Here is a 19,960-nt window from a genome sequence, read left to right on the forward strand (position 1 = left end):
CAGTGCCGTAGAGTCTACCCTCCAAATAAGCTATTTTCTCCAGAAGGATTGATCTCTGTTGTCTGGAGACCAGCTGTAATTCTGGGAAATTGCCAGCCTCCATCTGGAGGTTGGCAACCCTAGCCTGTAATGCAGAAAGTCTCCATCAGCCCCCGAAAGTCACACTCCCCAGTTTCATCTTGACTCCAGATAGGAATTCAGAGCTCTTGACAAGGGAGTAGCATAGAGACTCTCCTAAGAACAGAGAACCCTATAGAGGATCCACATTAACCTTCTGTATCCGATGAAGATGCTTAGTTGATGTGCAGCCAGAGTAAATATTGCCAGACTTCTCATTTCTGCACTCCAAAATCTGTATTTTTAATATTGACAGAAATAGTCTAGCTTATATTAATGGAATGGGGGGGGGGATTGATGGAAAACTCAGACTTTATGCTCAAATTACTAGGGCATCCCATACATCCATGTCACAATGCACCAAAATATTTTCTTGACTCTGCAGTATTTTTGAGAGCTACTGCGTCATCTTTTTGTTTTTCCTACTTACAATTAGTAATAGCCAGACAGTGGACCTAAAATAGCAAAGACTACTCTAAAAGGCAATCATTTGTCACATGAGTTTTCGGGAACACGCAACAGATCACCAACGAGTGTTCCCATTAGAGCTCTGTGGAAATGAAGGAACTACAGTGCCCGTTGCAAAAGGTCACTTGTGCTGGACAGGGGGGTGTCGAGGTGAGGGATGGATGGGGAGGGGGCTGCCATTTTGGCCTTTGTGTAGCGACTGAACTTGTGTTGGGGTCTCCCATCCAATCACAAACCTAGACCAACCCTGCTTAGCTTCCAAGGTCTTGTGAGATCAGGCAAGTCTAGGTCATCCGGGTTAGTGTATGTATGCGTGTTCTGTTTTCTTTTTGAAAGCCAGTGCGGTGAAGTCATTAAGAGCAGTGGACTCTAATCTGGAAACCTGGGTTTGATTCCCCACTCCTCCACCACATGCGGCCTGCTGGGTGACCTTGGGGCAGTCACAGTTCCCTCTCGGAATTATCTCAGCCCCACCAGGGTTGCCAAGTCCAATTCAAGAAATATCTGGTGGAGCCAGGAGACATTAGGGGTGGAGCCAAGATCAAGGCTGTGACAAGCATAATTGAACTCCAAAGGGAGTTCTGGCCATCACATTTAAAGGGACGGCACACCTTTTCAATTCCTTCCTTCCATAGGAAATAATGAAGGATAGCGGCACCTTCTTTTGGGGCTCATAGAATTGGACCCCCTGGTCCAATCTTTTTGAAACGTGGGGGGTATTTTGGGGAGAGGCACTAGATGCTATACGGAAAATTTGGTGCCTCTACCTCAAAAAACACCCCCCCCCCCAGAGCACCAGATACCTGCAGATCAATTCTCCATGATTTTCTATGGGAATAAATCTCCATAGGGAATAACAGAGTTCCCTGCAGACATTTCCCTCCCCTCCCACCGCTTTCTGATGACCCTGAAGCGGGGGGAGGGCCTCCAAACCGGGGGATCTCCTGCCCGCACCTGGGGATTGGCAACCCTAAGCCCCGCCTACCTCACAAGGTGTGTGTTGCGGGGAGAGGAAGGTGAAGGTAGGCCACTTTGATACTCTTTAGGTTAGAGGAAAACTAGGTTATAAAAACTAACTCTTTTTCATCCTCCTCTTTTAATCATTGGGATGCAAATCCCACTGCACTCGGTTGAACTCGGTTTCGGGATGCTCGAACACCAAACAGTTTGGCTTACCAGGTGTTCACAGGTTGCAAACAGGGAGCCAATTGTCTGATGACCAGTTTGCCATTCATAAGCAGTTGGTGCCTGTTTGTTATGTTACGTTTCAGGTGTTCAAACATACGAACCTATGAAGCTGCCTTCTACTGAATCAGACCCTCGGTCCATCAAAGTCAGTATTGTCTGCTCAGACTGGCAGCGGCACTCCAGGGTCTCAAGCTGAGGTTTTTTGTGCCTACTTGCCTGGACCCTTTTTGGAGATGCCTGGGATTGAACCTGGGACCTTCTGTTTACCAAGCAGATGCTCTACCACTAAGCCACCATCCCTCCAGTGCAGTTCAGTGCTGTGCCACGGGGAATGTACATTGTTGCACAGCCTGAGAGCAGTCCTTCTTTCTGTCTCTCCCCCCCCCCCCCCAGACCTGGCATTGCTGCATATTGCTCAGCAACCAACTATATAAATAAGTGGTGAGCAAATCAGTCAGCCAGCCAGCGATCATAAATGCTCATGTTAAATCAGTCTTAATATTTGATATGCAAGTTTGTGTTATCCACATTCTTTGCATACGTGCATTTTTGCACAGCCTTACGGAAGGCATCGTTCTATTTAATTTCCTGGCTGGATCACCTAATGGGGGGAAGCAAAAGCCCCTGTGAGCCAAGGAAACAAAACTCCACCACCACAAGTACAGGGCAGATACAAGTACAAGCAGTACAGTACATACAGCACAAGTACATACAGTACAAGTACATATAGCACAACCACAAGACAAAGGAGTACACTGCCAAAGAAATATTCCCAGCACTCAGCCTTTTTTTGTAGCAGGAACTCCTTTGCCTATTAGGCCACACATTCCTGATGTAGCCAATCCTCCAAGAGCTTACAGTAAGCTCTGTAATAACAGCCCTGTAAGCTCTTGGAGGATTGGCTACATAAAAGAGTGCGGCCTAATAGGCAAAGTAGTTCCTTCTACAAAAAAGCTTTGCCAGCACTTATCTTTGATAAGCAGGCTAATCTATGCAGCTGAATAAGTGTATGCAGTTTGGATCAAATTACATAATATACTCTGTTTATAGCAGTCACCTCCAGAATTTCAGTTACCTTGGCTGAGAATGTTTGTATTATTCACAGTCCAATCATGCTTAGGACAGTTCCTAGGACAGATACCATTGTCAGAAATGCAGATAATCTTGTGATGCCCTGATTTGAGTGGGGGGGGGGGGGGCGGGGACTAGGAAGAAGCAGGGCTTTTTTGTAGCAGGAACTCCTTTGCATGTTAGACCACACCCCCTGATGTAGCCAATCCTCCAAGAGCTTACAGGGCTCTTAGTACAATCATAATTAACCCTGGTAGGGTCTGGGGTTTTGAGAGAGGTAGCAAAAGAAAACGGAAGTTCAGCTGTGCGGGTCAATAGATACTGGATCGTTTTCAGATACTGCCTCTTCTGCAGAAGCCCAGCCTCTGCACTTTCAACCCGCAACGATCGTCTTTCTCTGGCACGTCTCCAGAATTATTTTCCCTTCCCTTTTTAATTCCTATTTAGCCACAGTTTGGTGGTTCTAAGCCTTGAGCAGATTTGCTGCACTTGCCCTCCTAAGCCGCAGCCAAATCGTCAGCTGCCAGCTTGCCCTCAGATGAATTTTATCGGCCGTTTAATCTTGTCCCCTCCGACGGTTTCCAAAGTAGGTGGCGTTTTAGCTGGAGCTCTTCCAGGCAGGATAATATCACCCAACACTCCCCTGAAGATCTCGCCACCTCCGGATCAGGGCTGTAAGTGGCTACTAATTCACCGATAATTTCTTTTCCCAGCGTTGTTTTCCTCCCCTTCGTGCTACCGCCCTCTCTTTGCAGATGAAGTGTCTAGTGAAGGATTCCAGAAGCCCGATGGGGCTTTGGATTATGTTACTGCTAGGCCTTTTAGAAAACCGTGCTTCAGCAGCTGCGTTGTCAGACATCGTCTTATCGTCGTCCAATCGGCTTGCGAACGGCGGTTGTGAAACTCAGCAGAGCTTTCTTGCTGAGTGACCCAAGTTGTACCCTGGCTGGGATCTAGCCCAAGTAATACCCCAGGGATAAAAAACGCCATGCAGAGACCAAAAATTGTTTGTCCAATAGGAAGAGGTGCAAGGAAATATTACAGAAATTTGAGAACACGCCGCTGCCCCACGGACAGACCCTAACCCCTGTTCTAGCCTCCTTGAACATATGAACATATGAAGCTGCCTTATACTGAATCAGACCTTTGGTCAATCAAAGTCAGTATTGTCTTCTCAGACTGGCAGCGGCTCTCCAGGGTCTCAAGCTGAGGTTTTTCACACCTATTTGCCTGGACCCTTTTTTGGAGATGCCAGGGATTGAACCTGGGACCTTCTGCTTCCCAAGCAGATGCTCTACCACTGAGCCACTGTCCCGTCCCTCTCCATGGACAGGAGAATCAGCCGTTGAGTAGAAATGGGCCACAAGAGGTTCGTATCGCCTTCCACGAGAAACAGGGGGAGATGGTATTAAGCCAGGTGTACAATGATCAGTATATAGGATGAAATGACCATTTGCTGAAGCAAAAGTGCTGCGATATCATCTGGGCTATTATCTCTCTTTTTAAGTATGATTTCGGGAGGGTGGGCTGGTTGCTCTGTAGTAAACAACAGCTAAAATCAAGTCCAGTAGTACCTGAGAGACCAACGAGATTTCCAAGATCTGAACTTTCAGGAGTTAGGGCTCCCTTCAGTTTTGAGTAGGAATGGAGACTTATGAGTCCTTATATCTCACTCTGGAAGTGGGAGGGGTGTCATCAGGGGTGGAATTCTAGCAGGATCTCCTTTGCCTATTAGTCCACACCTCCTGATGTTGCCAGTCCTCCAAGAGCTTACAAAAAAGAGCCTTGTAAGCTCTTGGAGGATTGGCTACATTAGGGGTGTGTGGCCTAATAGGCAAAGGAGATCCTGCTAGAATTCTACCCTTGGGTGTCACAGAGAAAGGAGTCAGGATGAAAAGGTACCGCGCAAAATGGAATGTCTTGATTAGGAAAAGGAAAGGAACGGTCCCCTGTGCAAGCACCAGTTGTTTCCGGCTCTGGGGTGACGTTGCTTTCACAACATTTTCACGGCAGAGTTTTTACGGGGTGGTTTGCCATTGCCTTCCCCAGTCATCTACACTTTCCCCCCCCACACCCCCAGCAAGCTGGGTACTCGTTTGACCGACCTCGGAAGGAGGGAAGGCTGAGCCGACCTTGGGCCGGCTACCTGAACCAGCTGGGATCGAACTCAGGTCGTGAGCAGAGAGTTCAGATCACAGTACTGCTGCTTTACCACTCTGCGGCACGGGGCCACTGTCTTGAATAGAGCAGAGGAGCAATGGTCGCAGGCAAGAAATTATCATCTGTATGGAGATGAGAATCCGATGTCCCTGCTCAGCCCTGAAGGACCCGTTGTTTTGGATGTGTGAATGAACTCAGGTTCAGCAATCTTGTCAAATGAATGCGTCGGGTTCCTGAGTGTTGGAATCCAAAGATTTGTGTGTGTGTGTGTGTTTAATCACTTGCTCCCTGGTTCTTTTAACTGGACACTGGGAAGTCTGGAGGAGAAGAGGCTAAGGAGGGACAGGATGGCTGTCTTGAAGTCTCCGAAGGTCTGTCCCTTAGAGGAGAGCAGGGAGCTGTTCCCGTTGGCAGCAGAGGAGAGGACTCTCAATAATGGTTTACGTTAAGGGTGGGAAGACATTGGCTAGATATTCGGGAAAACTTTTTTTTTACAGTCAGAGTTGTTCCGCAGTGGGAGGTGGTGAGCTGCCCCTTACTGGCAGTCTTTAAGGAGCTGCTGAACAAACATTTGTCACAGATACTCTAGAGCAGGGGTGTCAAACCTGCAGGCTGAATCAGGCCCCTGGAGGGATTCTATCAGCCCCCCCCCCCGAGCAACTGGCTGTCCTCTACTTCCTTGTCCCTCTCTCTTGCTTCCTTCTGCATCACAGCTTGCTTTGCCAGGCTTGCTCAATCGCACAGGAGCTACAGAGCAAAGCCTCTATTTTCTCCATTGGCTGAGGCTCCTCCCTTGGTGAGGAAGGGGGGGAGGAATAGCTTGCTTTGCCAGGCTGTTTCGATTGTAAAGCAGAGCTACCGAGCCAAGCCTCTCTTCCTTCTATTGGCTGAGCCTTCCCCTGTGGAAGGAAGGAAAGAGCCAGAGCTTCCTTTGCCCAGTTTCCTGGATCCCATGAGAGAAATACAAAGAAAGCATCTTTAAAACCAATGAGTTCTAATGTTTTAAGCATGTTTTAATTTTTTTAAAAAAATATATTTGTGTTTGTCTGTTTCCTTTATCAAGTTTATATCTCTGCCACCTAATCTTAAATAGGTACACACATGGCCCGGCCCGACATGGCCTGGCCCAACAAGGTCTCATTTGTGTCTGATCCGGCCCTCATAACAAATGAGTTTGACACCCTTGCTCTAGACTGATCTTGCATTGAGCAGGGGGTTGGACTAGATTGGCCTGTGTGGCCCCTTCCAACTGATTCAAAACAATCATAGAATTACAGAGTTGCAAGAGGCCATACAGGACAATCTAGTCTAACCCCTCCTGCTCAATGCAGGATCAGTCTAGAGTATCCGTGACAAGTGTTTGTTCAGCTGTTGCTTAAAGACTGCCAGTGAAGGGAAGGGGATTGTAAGCCACTCTGAGACTAATTCGGGTAGTGAAAAGTAGGGTATAAATCCAATCTCATCCTCTTCCTCTTCTCCATCATCTTCTTTAGATCAGCATGCTCAGCTTCCCATCGAGGAACAGAAGCTTCACACAAAAGCCAGATTTTGTATGCCCATCTCCCTCGGTAGACTATGGCTTTTTATTTAAGTTCTTTTTTATTCCCCCTTCTAACATATTTAATTAGAGTATGGTTTCATTTTTTCCTCCAAATAATTCTTGGAATTGTTGTGAATTTCCCCAAGAGATGCATTCTATGGGTAGAGACCAACTCAAGCAATGATCTAAAAACAAATATCTTTCTTTCGAGAGTAGCATGGATTTTGCACCGGCTCAATTGACCATTCTCAAATGCCCGCGTTACGCCAACTTTTGTTTAAAAAACAAAATCTATTAAAAGCTTGTTTGAAAGCATTAATCAGAGACTCCCGTAAAAGAAAACAGCCATCCAAATAACATTTATGGTCTCACACAAGAAAAAAAATCTGTGGGATGTGACTTGGTGGTTTTATTCAGCGAGAAATAATATTTCATATAACGGCTCCGAGTAATAAAGTCACCATTACCAACCAGCGCTTATTATGATTGCTCTAATTATCCATACATTTCTTTCCTTTTCCTAGGCAACATTCAAAGGTTGGATGGAAATTATGTATGCTGCAGTGGATTCACGAGAGGTGGGCTGTGACATTCAGATACTTTTATCTTCTGCTTTGCATTATTCTCCTGCTATGCTTCGAAGCAACTGTGGGCATAATCCATCATGATGTTTTCCTGAATAAGCTCCTTTAACCTTAGAGATCAGCTAGCTAGTTGTATGTTTTTTGGGGGGTGGGGAGTGAGGGAGATAGGGGTGCCAGATCCCCTCTGGCCACCGACAGGGGATGCAGGGCCAGCCCTGCCCCAAGGAAACTAGGTAATTGCCTAGGGTGCTTGCACCAAATTGGGTGCTTCCCATGTGACTCAGTGACATTATCAGTGCAGGAGGCACCAGAAGTTAGCCTTGCCTAGGGTGCCAGACAGTCTACGGCTGGCCCTGAGGGGATGGGGGGGGGCATGGGAGGCAGATCTATATTGGGAAACTCCTGGAGATTTGGAGATGGAGCCTGAGGAAGACAGGGACCTCAGTGGGGTACAATGCATTAGAGTCTACTCTCCAAAGCAGCTATTCCCTGCAGGAAAACTGGTCTCCATAGTCTGGAGATGAGCTGTAATTCTGGGGGATCTCCAGGTCCCACCTGGAGGCTGGCATCCCTACCCAATACCTAAATTTCTGTTTTGGGATGGAATAAAAGCACTCCAAGATGTTAATTTTGCTTTAGTACCGTTGAAATGAACGGGATTTGCATTCACTTCCTCTGGATTTGATATTAGATTCGGGGTCTTAGCCTTTGTAAAAGCCAGATGTGGGACTGAACGCAGCAAGACTTTGGGATGTCTTTCTTTCTCTCACTTCTGACTTGTTTGTCCTCCAAGCGGGAGATCTTTACCTGCTTAATTTCAGCAGCAGGAGGCTGCATCGTATCTGTGTCAAACATAAGAGGGTGTTCACAAAGAGGATATTTGTGTTAATAATATATCAAAATCCTTTATCCAGCTATTGGAGCCAGTGGGAATAGGTTGGAATCAGAAGAGGCTTTCAGACTCTGTATGTAGAATGACTGAGGCAACGTTACCTTTCTGCTTTTCACCTTTTCTCATTGTTGCTTTGTGAGCCTTGGCCGAATTGGCATTTGTCCAAGTTGCCAGCATTGCGGGTAGATTGATATAATTTTAAGATAACAAAGCCTTATCTGGTTGGAGTGGACAATAAGATCCTAAGGTACATCCCCAGGAGGGGGCTAACCATTTAATTCTCTTCGATGGGGGGAAATAGTAAAGAATCCAGGAACACCTTTAAGACTGACAAATTGATCGTAAGTTTTCGAGAAACACAGCTCTCTTTATCGGAAGCATCTGATGAAGAGAGCTGTGTTTCTCAAAAGCTTATGCTACAATCTATTTGTTAGTCTTAAAGGCGCTACTGGACTCTTCACTATTTTGCAGCAACAGACTAACATGGCTAACTCCTCTGGATCTATTAGATGGGGGAGAGGAGAATGAGAATCAACATACCTATTCCATGGGTTGCAAAAGGATGCTCTCTCCCCACTCCAAACTGGGCAGGGGCAAGGGCGATGCTTTTGAACTCTACATTGCAAAAGGGAGAGCTCCTTTCTCTCCCCCCTCTCCAAACTGGACAGGGATAGATGCTTTAATCTCTGCATTGCAAGAAAAGGAGAGGAGAAAGAGCTCGTTTCATTCCTTTTCTTTGCAGCCCAAGCCCACAGCTTTGGATGGGAAAAATAAAAGGGAATCGGTTGGTCTCCTTGTCAGCCCTCTCCTCGATTTGCTGCATCTCAGGCAACAAAGTTTTCAGGGTGAGAGTTCACAGGAACCTGACTTCCCGGTGATCAGTTGGTAGTCCATTTGTGATTCCCATGCCCCATCCCCAAACTTGCTAGGCACAGGGCAGCATTTACCCAGCAGGAGATCAGAAGCTGATCCCTCATCAGTTGAGAGTCAGCTTCTGATGGCTCCAAGTTGCTGGTTCCCATGAATACACACAAACAGGTTACAAACAGCCCCTGGGTTAATTGACTGCCTAATCATCACTGGCAAATGGGAAGTGAGCTGAACTGGCAGGTGTTTGAGCATCCCAAACTACTCATCCGCCTTAGGTTGAGGCAGCAGTGTTTTAAAAGAATGCAACATCTGCTGGCCAGAGGCAAGAGTGAGTTTTCTTTCTCTAACAGCAACTGGCTTGATTCCTGGTCTGTTTTGGAGGTTTGCTGTCTTTCCAATGTAGCTATTTTCAGATGTGGAAAGGTAAACAGGAGTAGACACCAAATTGTAATGGCTACCCCCAGGGCTTTTTTTTGGAGCCGGAACGCACAGGAACGCAGTTCCAGCTGGCTTGGCATCAAGGGGGTGTGGCCTAATATGCAAATGAGTTGCTGCTGGGCTTTCTCTACCAAAAAAAAGCCCTGTGTGGAACAATGGGTGATGTCAGGGGGTGTGGCCTAATTTGCAAATGAGTTCCTGCTGGGCTTTTTCTACAAGCCCACCCCCACCGGCTACCTCTGGAGGGAATGTTGCAGAGCTGTGTCCACTGTCAATGACATACTGTGCAACAGGGCTTTTTTTTTTTTTGCAGTGGGAACTCCTTTGCCTGTTAGGCCACACACACCCTGATGTAGCCAGTCCTCCAAGAGCATACAGTAGGCCCTGGAATGAGAGCTCTGTAAGCTCCAGGAGGATTGGCTACATCAGGGGGGGTGTGGCCTAATAGGCAAAGGAGCTCTTGCTACAAGAAAAGCCCTCCCATGTGAAATCTCTCTTAGAATGCCAATGAGTTTTTCTCATCCTCTCTTGCTTTGTTCTTGGATGAAGCCGAGGATCAACAATAGCACGTCTGTTTGGCATGCCAAAGGCCCCAGATTTAATCCCCAGCATTTGCAAGTTTGTTTTATTTTAAAAATCAGGTAGTAGGTGATGTGAAAGTTCTTTCTGTGCCTGAGACCCTGGAGGGTCAATGCTAGTCAGAGTCAATGGGACGGACCAGTGGCCTGACTCAGCCAAAAGCAGTCTCATGTGTTTCTCTTTTGTCTTCGCAGCGCGAGGAGCAGCCTAAATGGGAATATAACGTGTACATGTACCTCTATTTTGTGATCTTCATCATCTTTGGTTCCTTTTTCACCCTGAACCTCTTCATTGGTGTCATCATTGATAATTTTAATCAGCAAAAGAAAAAGATAAGTAGTGCCTCATGTGCTGTGCATCTGCCTGGAATTGTTACACAATGGAATTGTTGTACAACAAATTTGCATGTTGATTACAAGGCCAGAAGTATCTGTCTTTCTGTACATATGTATGCAATCAGAAAAATACAGCCTTTGATATTGGCTGCCCATGTTCATGGTGCATACAACTGCAGGGGGGGAGCCTTCCATGATATTGGCTCATGGCAAACAGGCTCTCTGATTCATTGATAACAAACCGGCGGTATAGTTTAGGAGAACTCCACAACATCCCAGCTTTAAGCAAGTGAAACAATGACCCAGGCACAGGATACAGGGAGCTGATACTGTGACCACAAGTGGAAAACTAACCACAGCTAGCAGGATGGACATGATCCCCAGTGTGCCCCCCTCTTGGCAAAAAAAGTATTTCTTTTTTGTTATGGAGATATAAGTGATGCATCTTTCCCTTTACATCTCCCCAATGAAAAGGGCTACAGTCTTTGTTTTTCTATAATGAAAGCTGGGAATTCAGAGAAGCTAGTAGATCTTGGTAATAGATTGTTGTAATGCTATTGTTCATTTGCACAGTTAGAATTGTGGATTAAAACCAAAAACATCCAGGCTCTCTGGTAACACAGGGAGAGGAAGCAACCTAGTCAAGCAATTGGCAAATGAACACAGCAGCAGCTTGGCCAGGGAGAGTAGGACTCGAACCAGCTGTATGAGAGCACGCATTAGCCATATGAGGAAGGAAACAACCTGCCAGACAGTCACAAACAGCCTGACAAATAGATGAACAATCCACCAAAAAATCTGCTCCTTCTTTGCAACTGGTAAACAGGATGGGAGCTGAACCACCAGGTGTTCAACCATCCCTAATTACCTTTACCAAGTCAAGTCTTTTGTTGTGTGTTCTAAACAGGGGTGGAATTCTAGCAGGAGCTCTTTTTGTAAGCACTTGGAGGATTGGCTACATCAGGGGTGTGTGGCCTAATATGCAAAGGAGGTCCTGCTAGAATTCCTTACAGGGCTTTTAGTACAGGGCCTGCTGTAAGCTCCAGGAGGATTGGCTACATCACGGGTGTGTGGCCTAATATGCAAATGAGGTCCTGCTAGAATTCCTTACAGGGCTCTTAGTACAGGGCCTGCTGGAAGCTCCAGGAGGATTGGCTACATCAGGGGTGTGTGGCCTAATATGCAAAGGAGGTCCTGCTAGAATTCCTTACAGGGCTCTTAGTACAGGGCCTGCTGGAAGCTCCAGGAGGATTGGCTACATCAGGGGTGTGTGGCCTAATATGCAAAGGAGGTCCTGCTAGAATTCCTTACAGGGCTCTTCGTACAGGGCCTGCTGTAAGCTCCAGGAGGATTGGCTACATCACGGGTGTGTGGCCTAATATGCAAATGAGGTCCTGCTAGAATTCCTTACAGGGCTCTTAGTACAGGGCCTGCTGGAAGCTCCAGGAGGATTGGCTACATCAGGGGTGTGTGGCCTAATATGCAAAGGAGGTCCTGCTAGAATTCCTTACAGGGCTCTTAGTACAGGGCCTGCTGGAAGCTCCAGGAGGATTGGCTACATCAGGGGTGTGTGGCCTAATATGCAAAGGAGGTCCTGCTAGAATTCCTTACAGGGCTCTTCGTACAGGGCCTGCTGTAAGCTCCAGGAGGATTGGCTACATCAGGGATGTGTGGCCTAATAGGCAAAGGAGGTCCTGCTAGAATTCCTTACAGGGCTCTTCGTACAGGGCCTACTGAGAGCTCCAGGAGGATTGGCTACATCAGGGATGTGTGGCCTAATAGGCAAAGGAGGTCCTGCTAGAATTCCTTACAGGGCTCTTCGTACAGGGCCTACTCTAAGCTCCAGGAGGATTGGCTACATCAGGGGTGTGTGGCCTAATAGGCAAAGGAGGTCCTGCTAGAATTCCTTACAGGGCTCTTCGTACAGGGCCTACTCTAAGCTCCAGGAGGATTGGCTACATCAGGGGGGCGTGGCCTAATATGCAAAGGAGGTCCTGCTAGAATTCCTTACAGGGCTCTCAGTACAGGGCCTGCTGTAAGCTCCAGGAGGACTGGCTACATCAGGGGGTGTGGCCTAATATGCAAAGGAGGTCCTGCTAGAATTCCTTACAGGGCTCTTCGAACAGGGCCTGCTGTAAGCTCCAGGAGGATTGGCTACATCAGGGGTGTGTGGCCTAATATGCAGAGGAGGTCCTGCTAGAATTCCTTACAGGGCTCTTCGTACAGGGCCTGCTGTAAGCTCCAGGAGGATTGGCTACATCAGGGGTGTGGCCTAATATGCAGAGGAGGTCCTGCTAGAATTCCTTACAGGGCTCTTCGTACAGGGCCTGCTGTCAGCTCCAGGAGGATTGGCTACATCAGGGGTGTGTGGCCTAATATGCAAAGGAGGTCCTGCTAGAATTCCTTACAGGGCTCTTCGTACAGGGCCTACTGTAAGCTCCAGGAGGATTGGCTACATCAGGGGTGTGGCCTAATATGCAGAGGAGGTCCTGCTAGAATTCCTTACAGGGCTCTTAGTACAGGGCCTGCTGTCAGCTCCAGGAGGATTGGCTACATCAGGGGTGTGTGGCCTAATATGCAAAGGAGGTCCTGCTAGAATTCCTTACAGGGCTCTTCGTACAGGGCCTACTGTAAGCTCCAGGAGGATTGGCTACATCAGGGGTGTGGCCTAATATGCAGAGGAGGTCCTGCTAGAATTCCTTACAGGGCTCTTAGTACAGGGCCTGCTGTCAGCTCCAGGAGGATTGGCTACATCAGAGGTGTGTGGCCTAATATGCAAAGGAGGTCCTGCTAGAATTCCTTACAGGGCTCTTCGTACAGGGCCTACTGTCAGCTCCAGGAGGATTGGCTACATCAGAAGGGTGTGGCCTAATATGCAAAGGAGCTCCTGCTAGAATTCCAATAACCCATTTTAGTTTCCAGGAACACAAGGAAAGCAATGAAAATGAACGGTATTTTCAATACATTGGATTACTGCTGCTTTGCACAAAGGTTCTGTTCTTTCATCCAAAATAATAGTCGCTGTATCTTTCTATACTTAGGCGGGCAAGACATCTTTATGACGGAGGAACAGAAGAAATACTACAACGCCATGAAAAAACTGGGATCCAAGAAACCCCAAAAGCCCATCCCCCGACCGCTGGTGAGACTGCTCAGTTTTTGAATGGCTTAGGAGGGCCCTCACCTCATTTTGGGCAGGAGCTCAGAGGAGCAGAGCTCCAGAACCTCTAAATTTTATTGTGCTTCTTCTCCCTCCCCACCCCCAAACAAAAAAACCCCCTTGCTTTTGGGCTCCATTGTTCAGACTCCCTGTGAGAATTTTGCTGAACTCTTAAGATTGGACAAATGTTCTAATATTTCCCTCCCCTCCCCTCCCCGTACAATAAATGGGGAAATAACCAAACCATATTAAGAAGACAGATGGAAATCTTTCTCATTCCACTATGGCCATATAGGAGAAAATAATTTTAAAACTATGATTGGAGTAAGGTTTTATGATGACCATGATAATTCAGGAAGCATTTTAAAGTAGATGCTGAGCTGATCTAATTTAGTGCACCTTCCGGTGATGTCAGGGGTGGGTGGCATATGCAAATGAGTTGCGCTAATAAGCTCCGGCACCTCTTTTTCTACAAAATGACCACCAGGGAGGGCCCATGAAAAAGAGTGCATGATTTGCATGCAGAAAGTCCTGAATTCAAACCCTGCTGCCTCCTGTTCAAAGATCAGGGGAGAGCATCACCAGTTGTGGCTCAGTGGCAGAGCATCTTTTTTATGTGCAAAAGATCCCAGGTTCAATCCTCAGTATCTCCAGTTAAAAGATTTGGCAGTAGGTGATGGGAAAGACGTCTGCCTGAGACCTTGGAAAGCCTCTGCCAGTCTGAGTAGACAAGACTGACTTGATGGACCAAGGGTCTGATTCAGAATAAGGCAGCTTCATGTGTTCATGAAGAGAGCCGGTTTGGTGTAGTGGTTAAGTGTGCGGACTCTTATCTGGGAGAACCAGGTTTGATTCCCCACTCCTCCACTTGCACCTGCTGGAATGGCCTTGGGTCAGCCGTAGCTCTGGCAGAGGTTGTCCTTGAAAGGGCAGCTGCTGGGAGAGCCCTCTCCAGCCCCACCCACCTCACAGGGTGACTGTTGTGGGGGAGGAAGGTAAAGGAGATTGTGAGCCGCTCTGAGACTCTTCGGAGTGGAGGGCGGGATATAAATCCAATATCATCATCATCTTCTTCTTCTTCTTCTTCTTCTTCTTCTTCTTCTTCTTCTTCTTCTTCTTCTTCTTCTTCTTCTTCTTCTTCTTCTTCATGTATTTCATCTCGGGTAGCCAGGCGTGGGAAAAAAACCTTTTTGCAGATTGCAATTCCTTTCTTCTTTCTATTTACTGTTGGAAGGCCCCATCTTTTAAAAAGCACTACGCTGGTGAATAAGGGAGCGATCTAGCTCCAATGAAGTTAACGGTCCTTTTGTCATTTAACTTGACAGAAGGTTTGGGATAGGGCACACTAGTGACCACAGAATAGAATCCATTGCATGGATGTTGTGCGGCCAAAGTAGGCAGGGTTAATAAATGTTTTAAATAAATAAATAAAATGTCCACCCTCAAGTTTCTGTGCAGCTGGAAAGCTTTCATCCCAAAAGTAGAAGAAAATTCGGCACTTCGAAGATTCGGCACTTCGAAGATTCGGCGCTTCGAAGATTCAGCATTGCCTCACTCAGTTGCTAAGTGTACGGTGTACTAACGATCCTCTTTCCTTCCTTTCCACCAGAACAAGTGCCAGGGTTTCATTTTTGACGTGGTCACAAAGCAAGCCTTCGACATTTGCATCATGCTCCTCATCTGCCTCAACATGGTCACCATGATGGTGGAAACGGATGACCAAAGTCAGGATAAAATCAACATCCTGTACATCATCAACATGATCTTTGTGGCCGTCTTCACTGCGGAGTGTATCTTGAAAATGGTGGCCCTGAGGCACTACTATTTCACCAATGGCTGGAATATATTTGATTTCGTTGTTGTGATTCTATCCATTGTGGGTAGGTCAGACAAAAATCTGGAAGCCGTGATTGGTTGGGGGAGGTCACGTGGCCCACATTTCCTACAGACCCTATAGGGTTGCCAAAGAGGGTAAATTGGGCAAGCTTTTCCCTGGCCCACGCAAAGCAAGGTCCTGGATTACCGTACATGCTGTTGACCACTCCTCTTACCCTGCTGCATTGATTGTTTCCATGCACCTGTGGCACATCTAGGTAGCAGTTCACTGCCTCTTAATGTGGTCCTCATTTTGGAAGTTTTTAAGGAAGTTGTGAGCAGCAATCACATCCCAGATGTGTTGGGATGTACACACGACTAATTTTTACACCAAACACAGCCATAAGAAGAGCCCTGCTGGATCAGACCAGTTGTCCATCTAGTCCATCTCACACAGTAGCCAACCAGTTCCTCTGGATGGCCAACAGCAGGACATAGAGGCCAAGGATTTCCTTGATAAGAACCTAAGAAAAGCTCTGCTGGCTCAGACCAGTTGTCCATCTGGTCCAGCATCTTGTCTCACACAGTGGCCACCAGTTCCTCTGGATGGCTAATAACAGGGCACAGAGGCCAAGGACTTCCCCTGATGTTGCATCTTGATTCTTAGTACCTCTGAATGTGGAGGTTCCCCTCAGTCACCATGGCTAGTAGCCACTGATAGACCTATTCTCCATGAATCTATCTAATCTGTTTTTAAAGCCATTTGTCCCGGTGGCCATCACTACATCCTCCAGCAGTGAATTCCACATTTTAATCACCCTTTGTGTAAAGTAGTATTTCCTTTTGTCCATCCTGAAACTACTGCCCGTCAGCTTAATTGGATACCCTTGACTTCTAGAATGTTTGGAGAGGGAGGAAAGATTCTCTTTGTCAACTCTCTCCACCCCATGCATAATTTTATAAACTTCTATCATGTCCCCTCTTAGGCATTTATTTGTGTGTTTGTTTGATTGATTGACTGACTGACTGATTGACTGATTTATATCCCACCCTCCCCGCCAGAGCAGTACATTAAAAGACATTAAAACATAAAATCACGGTAGTTTGGCCGTGGCACAGAGTGGTAAAGCTGCAGTGCTGCAGTCTTAAGCTCTGCTCACAACCTGAGTTCGATCCCCGCTGAAGCTGGGTTCAGGTAGCCGGCTCCAGGTTGACTCAGCCTTCCATCCTTCCGAGGTCGGTCAAATGAGTCCCCAGCTTGCTGGGGCAAAAGTGTAGAGGACTGGGGAAGGCAATGGCAAACCACCCCGTAAAAAGTCTGCCGTGAAAACGTTGTGAAAGCAACGTCACCCCAGAGTTGAAAACGACTGGTGCTTGCACAGGGGACCGTTCCTTTAGTGGCCTTGTGAGAACAACGTCACCCCAGAGCTGGAAACAACTGGTGCTTGCACAGGGGACTACCTTGACTTGAAGAAACCACGGTAACCTTATCCAAAGCCTTGCTGTCCTCTGTGTAAAAAAAAAAGAGTGAGAAATTTCACCAATCTTATTAAAACTCTTTTGACTTATTTTGAAATTTCTCATCTTTGTCAAAGAAAGAAACTCCCAAAGTTGGGTTACCAGCCTTTTCCTGCCAACTGCTGTATACGGGGTGGGGGAGCAGAGATAGATGAAATTGGCATTGCTCAGTGGTGAGATACACGTGTCTAGCTATCAGTTTCCTCCCTCCACAGGGCTCCAACACACACGTCTCTCAGTCAGATGAGGGTAGGGGAGCCAGAGTTTGGTCTCAAGGTCTGCAGTGGCCGGTGTGCTGTGATGTTCCCTCATGCATGTGTCAAGGACCAACAAGGGAGTCTGGAATAGAAGAGATTTCTGCTGTGGGCTGTTTCAGGTCCACGTACTTGGCTAAACTCACACAGGAGTGGCTCATGCTCTTAAACTGGAAATGTAAAGGAGAGCCAGTTTGGTGCAGTGGTTAAGTGTGCGGACTCTTATCTGGGAGAACCGGGTTTGATTCCTCACTCCTCCACTTGCAGCTGCTGGAATGCTCTTGGGTCAGCCACAGCTCTTGCAGAGCTGTCCTTGAAAGGGCAGCTTCTGTGAGAACCCTCTCAGCCCCACCCACCTCACAGGGTGTCTGTTGTGGGGGAGGAAAGTAAAGGAGATTGTAAGCTGCTCTGAGTCTCTGATTCAGAGAGAAGGGTGGGGTATAAATCTGCAGTCTTCTCCTTTTTAACTGAACAACCAAAGCCTTGATGAAATGCTCACCTCTTGTTCCTTTCATTTCTGTTTTCTTCTCTCCCAAGGTTCTGTGCTTTCTGACATCATTCAGAAATACTTCTTCTCCCCTACCCTCTTCAGAGTCATCCGCTTGGCTCGAATAGGTCGGATTCTGAGACTGATCAGAGGGGCCAAAGGAATCCGAACCCTCCTTTTTGCCTTAATGATGTCCCTCCCTGCGTTGTTCAATATCGGCCTCATGCTTTTCTTGGTCATGTTCATTTACGCCATATTCGGGATGGCCAACTTTGCCTACGTCAAGAAAGAGCACGGGATCGATGACATGTTCAACTTCCAGACATTTGCCAACAGCATGCTTTGCCTCTTCCAGATCACAACATCGGCCGGCTGGGATGGCCTCCTCAACCCCATCTTGAACACTGGGCCACCCTATTGCGATCCTCACGGTAACCATACAAATAGCTCAAAGGGAGACTGTGGCAGCCCCGCTGTGGGGATCCTATTCTTTGTTACTTACATCATTATATCTTTTCTCATTGTTGTAAACATGTACATAGCCATAATTTTGGAGAACTTCAGTGTGGCCACTGAAGAGAGCACAGAACCTCTAAGTGAGGATGACTTTGATATGTTTTATGAAATCTGGGAAAGATTTGATCCTGAAGCCACTCAGTTTATTGAGTATGATGCACTTTCCAATTTTGCCGATGCCCTCTCAGAACCGTTGCGCATCGCGAAACCAAACAAAATCAAGCTCATTGCAATGGACCTGCCCATGGTGAGTGGCGACAGGATCCACTGTTTGGACATTTTGTTTGCATTTACCAAAAGAGTCCTGGGAGAATCCGGGGAGATGGATGCCCTTAAAATCCAGATGGAGGAGAAATTCATGGCCGCCAACCCATCCAAGATTTCTTACGAGCCAATCACAACCACGTTGCGGCGGAAACAGGAAGAGGTTTCCGCCGTCGTCATCCAGAGGGCTTATAGGAACCACCTCTTCCGACGCTCAGTCAAGCAGGCCTCTTTCTTATACCGCCAAAAAGCTTGCAACTTGGAGGAGGACGCGCCAGAGAAGGAAGGCCTCATAGCCCTCCTGATGAGCGAAAACTACGGCAGGCCTATCAACAAGTCCGAGACTCTTTCCTCCACGTCGTTCCCGCCCTCCTACGACAGCGTCACGAGAGGCACCAGTGACAACTTCCAACTAAGGCTGACGGACTCCAGCAAAAGCGATGAACATCTAGACGATCAGTTGTCACCCGAGCAGGACAAAGAGTCGGTGGTTTAAAGGGTGGGTTGGTTGAGGGGGTTTTTTTTTAGAACACTTAAAAAAATATATTGTTTACAGAATGTAATGCTGTACCTACACAACAGTCAAAGCAGCCTTTTGAAACATTAGTCGCAAAGGAAATCCAGAATGGAAGCTAAACCCTTAATGCCGGGGGTGGGGGGTGTCAATGCGTTATATACTTATAACCTTTGACCCTACTCTTTTTGAACTTTGCTTAATGTTTATATTTATATATGCACAGAAATTGGCACTGGGGATCAGGCCAGAAGTCGCAGCTATCATAGCAGCGGTACGATTACGGAGGCGCTAGACTGTAACAAAATTAAAATACTGTATATCTAATCCACTGGGGAGGGGGAGAAAAAAAAAATCCGACCGCATATTTTCATTTTTAAGGTCTTACTTATATTAGCGCATTTACCTATGGCCATGTACGACCTTGCATTTCTATCATTTTGCAAAAAAAGCCCGGGAGAGAAAGGCCGAGCAAAGGAGAGGGGATCACGTAGCTGCTGTAGCAACCACGTTAACACTTAATGTATATGTTGTGAATGGTCTTTCATAAATTTATTATATTTGATATTTTTTTACTTAACAAAAAAGAGGGGGGAAAATATATAATTGTCTCTTTTTCCACGGAGATAGATGATTGCTAACACTCTACGTGATATAAAGTAGGAGCTCGAGGCGGTTTCCAAAAGGCAGGAGAAGTGGCTGCTGGCCGAGAACGTGCGTTGCCCTGCAAGCTAGAAAGTCAGCGACATTCTTAACCTTGTACTATGGCCAAGACGCCCACTTGGAACCCCCAGGAAAACAGAAGGAAAGAAGTGACATCAGAGGAAGCGAGACTCTCTTTTTTGTTTGTTTGTTCTCTCCTGCAGGATATTAGACACTAATGGATTCTGCTTGTAAACCTGCCAATAAAAGCACTATTTTTTTAGCACGGTTCAAGAATCTACTTTCCTGGCTTTAAGGACACTGCTCCAAGTCACATATGAAGCTGCTTTGTAGTGAATCAGACTCGTAGTCCATCAAGGTCAATATTGACTACTCAGACTGGCAGCAGCTCTCCAGGGTCTCAGGTTTCACATCACCCACTTCCAGAGTCTTTAAACCAAGGGCGTCAAAATCATTTGTTATGAGGGCCAGATCTGACATAAATGAGACTTTGTTGGGCCAGGTCATGTCAGGCCAGACCATGTGTG

General features: G+C 46.9%; 1 protein-coding gene across 1 annotated transcript in view; it reads left to right on the top strand.

The window, feature by feature from the left end:
- LOC132578151 (sodium channel protein type 5 subunit alpha-like) overlaps positions 1-19,695 on the top strand; it is a 431,998-nt gene extending 412,303 nt beyond the window's left edge. The window contains 6 exon segments of the mRNA XM_060248007.1: positions 7,069-7,122; positions 10,102-10,243; positions 13,284-13,384; positions 15,012-15,282; positions 17,527-18,755; positions 19,401-19,695. Coding sequence (XP_060103990.1) covers positions 7,069-7,122; positions 10,102-10,243; positions 13,284-13,384; positions 15,012-15,282; positions 17,527-18,752 — 1,794 coding nt within the window. The 3' untranslated portion in view covers positions 18,753-18,755; positions 19,401-19,695.
- Positions 19,696-19,960: the final 265 nt, after the last annotated feature.

Source organism: Heteronotia binoei, chromosome 10 (assembly GCF_032191835.1).
Source record: "Heteronotia binoei isolate CCM8104 ecotype False Entrance Well chromosome 10, APGP_CSIRO_Hbin_v1, whole genome shotgun sequence".
Lineage (NCBI taxonomy): Eukaryota > Metazoa > Chordata > Lepidosauria > Squamata > Gekkonidae > Heteronotia > Heteronotia binoei.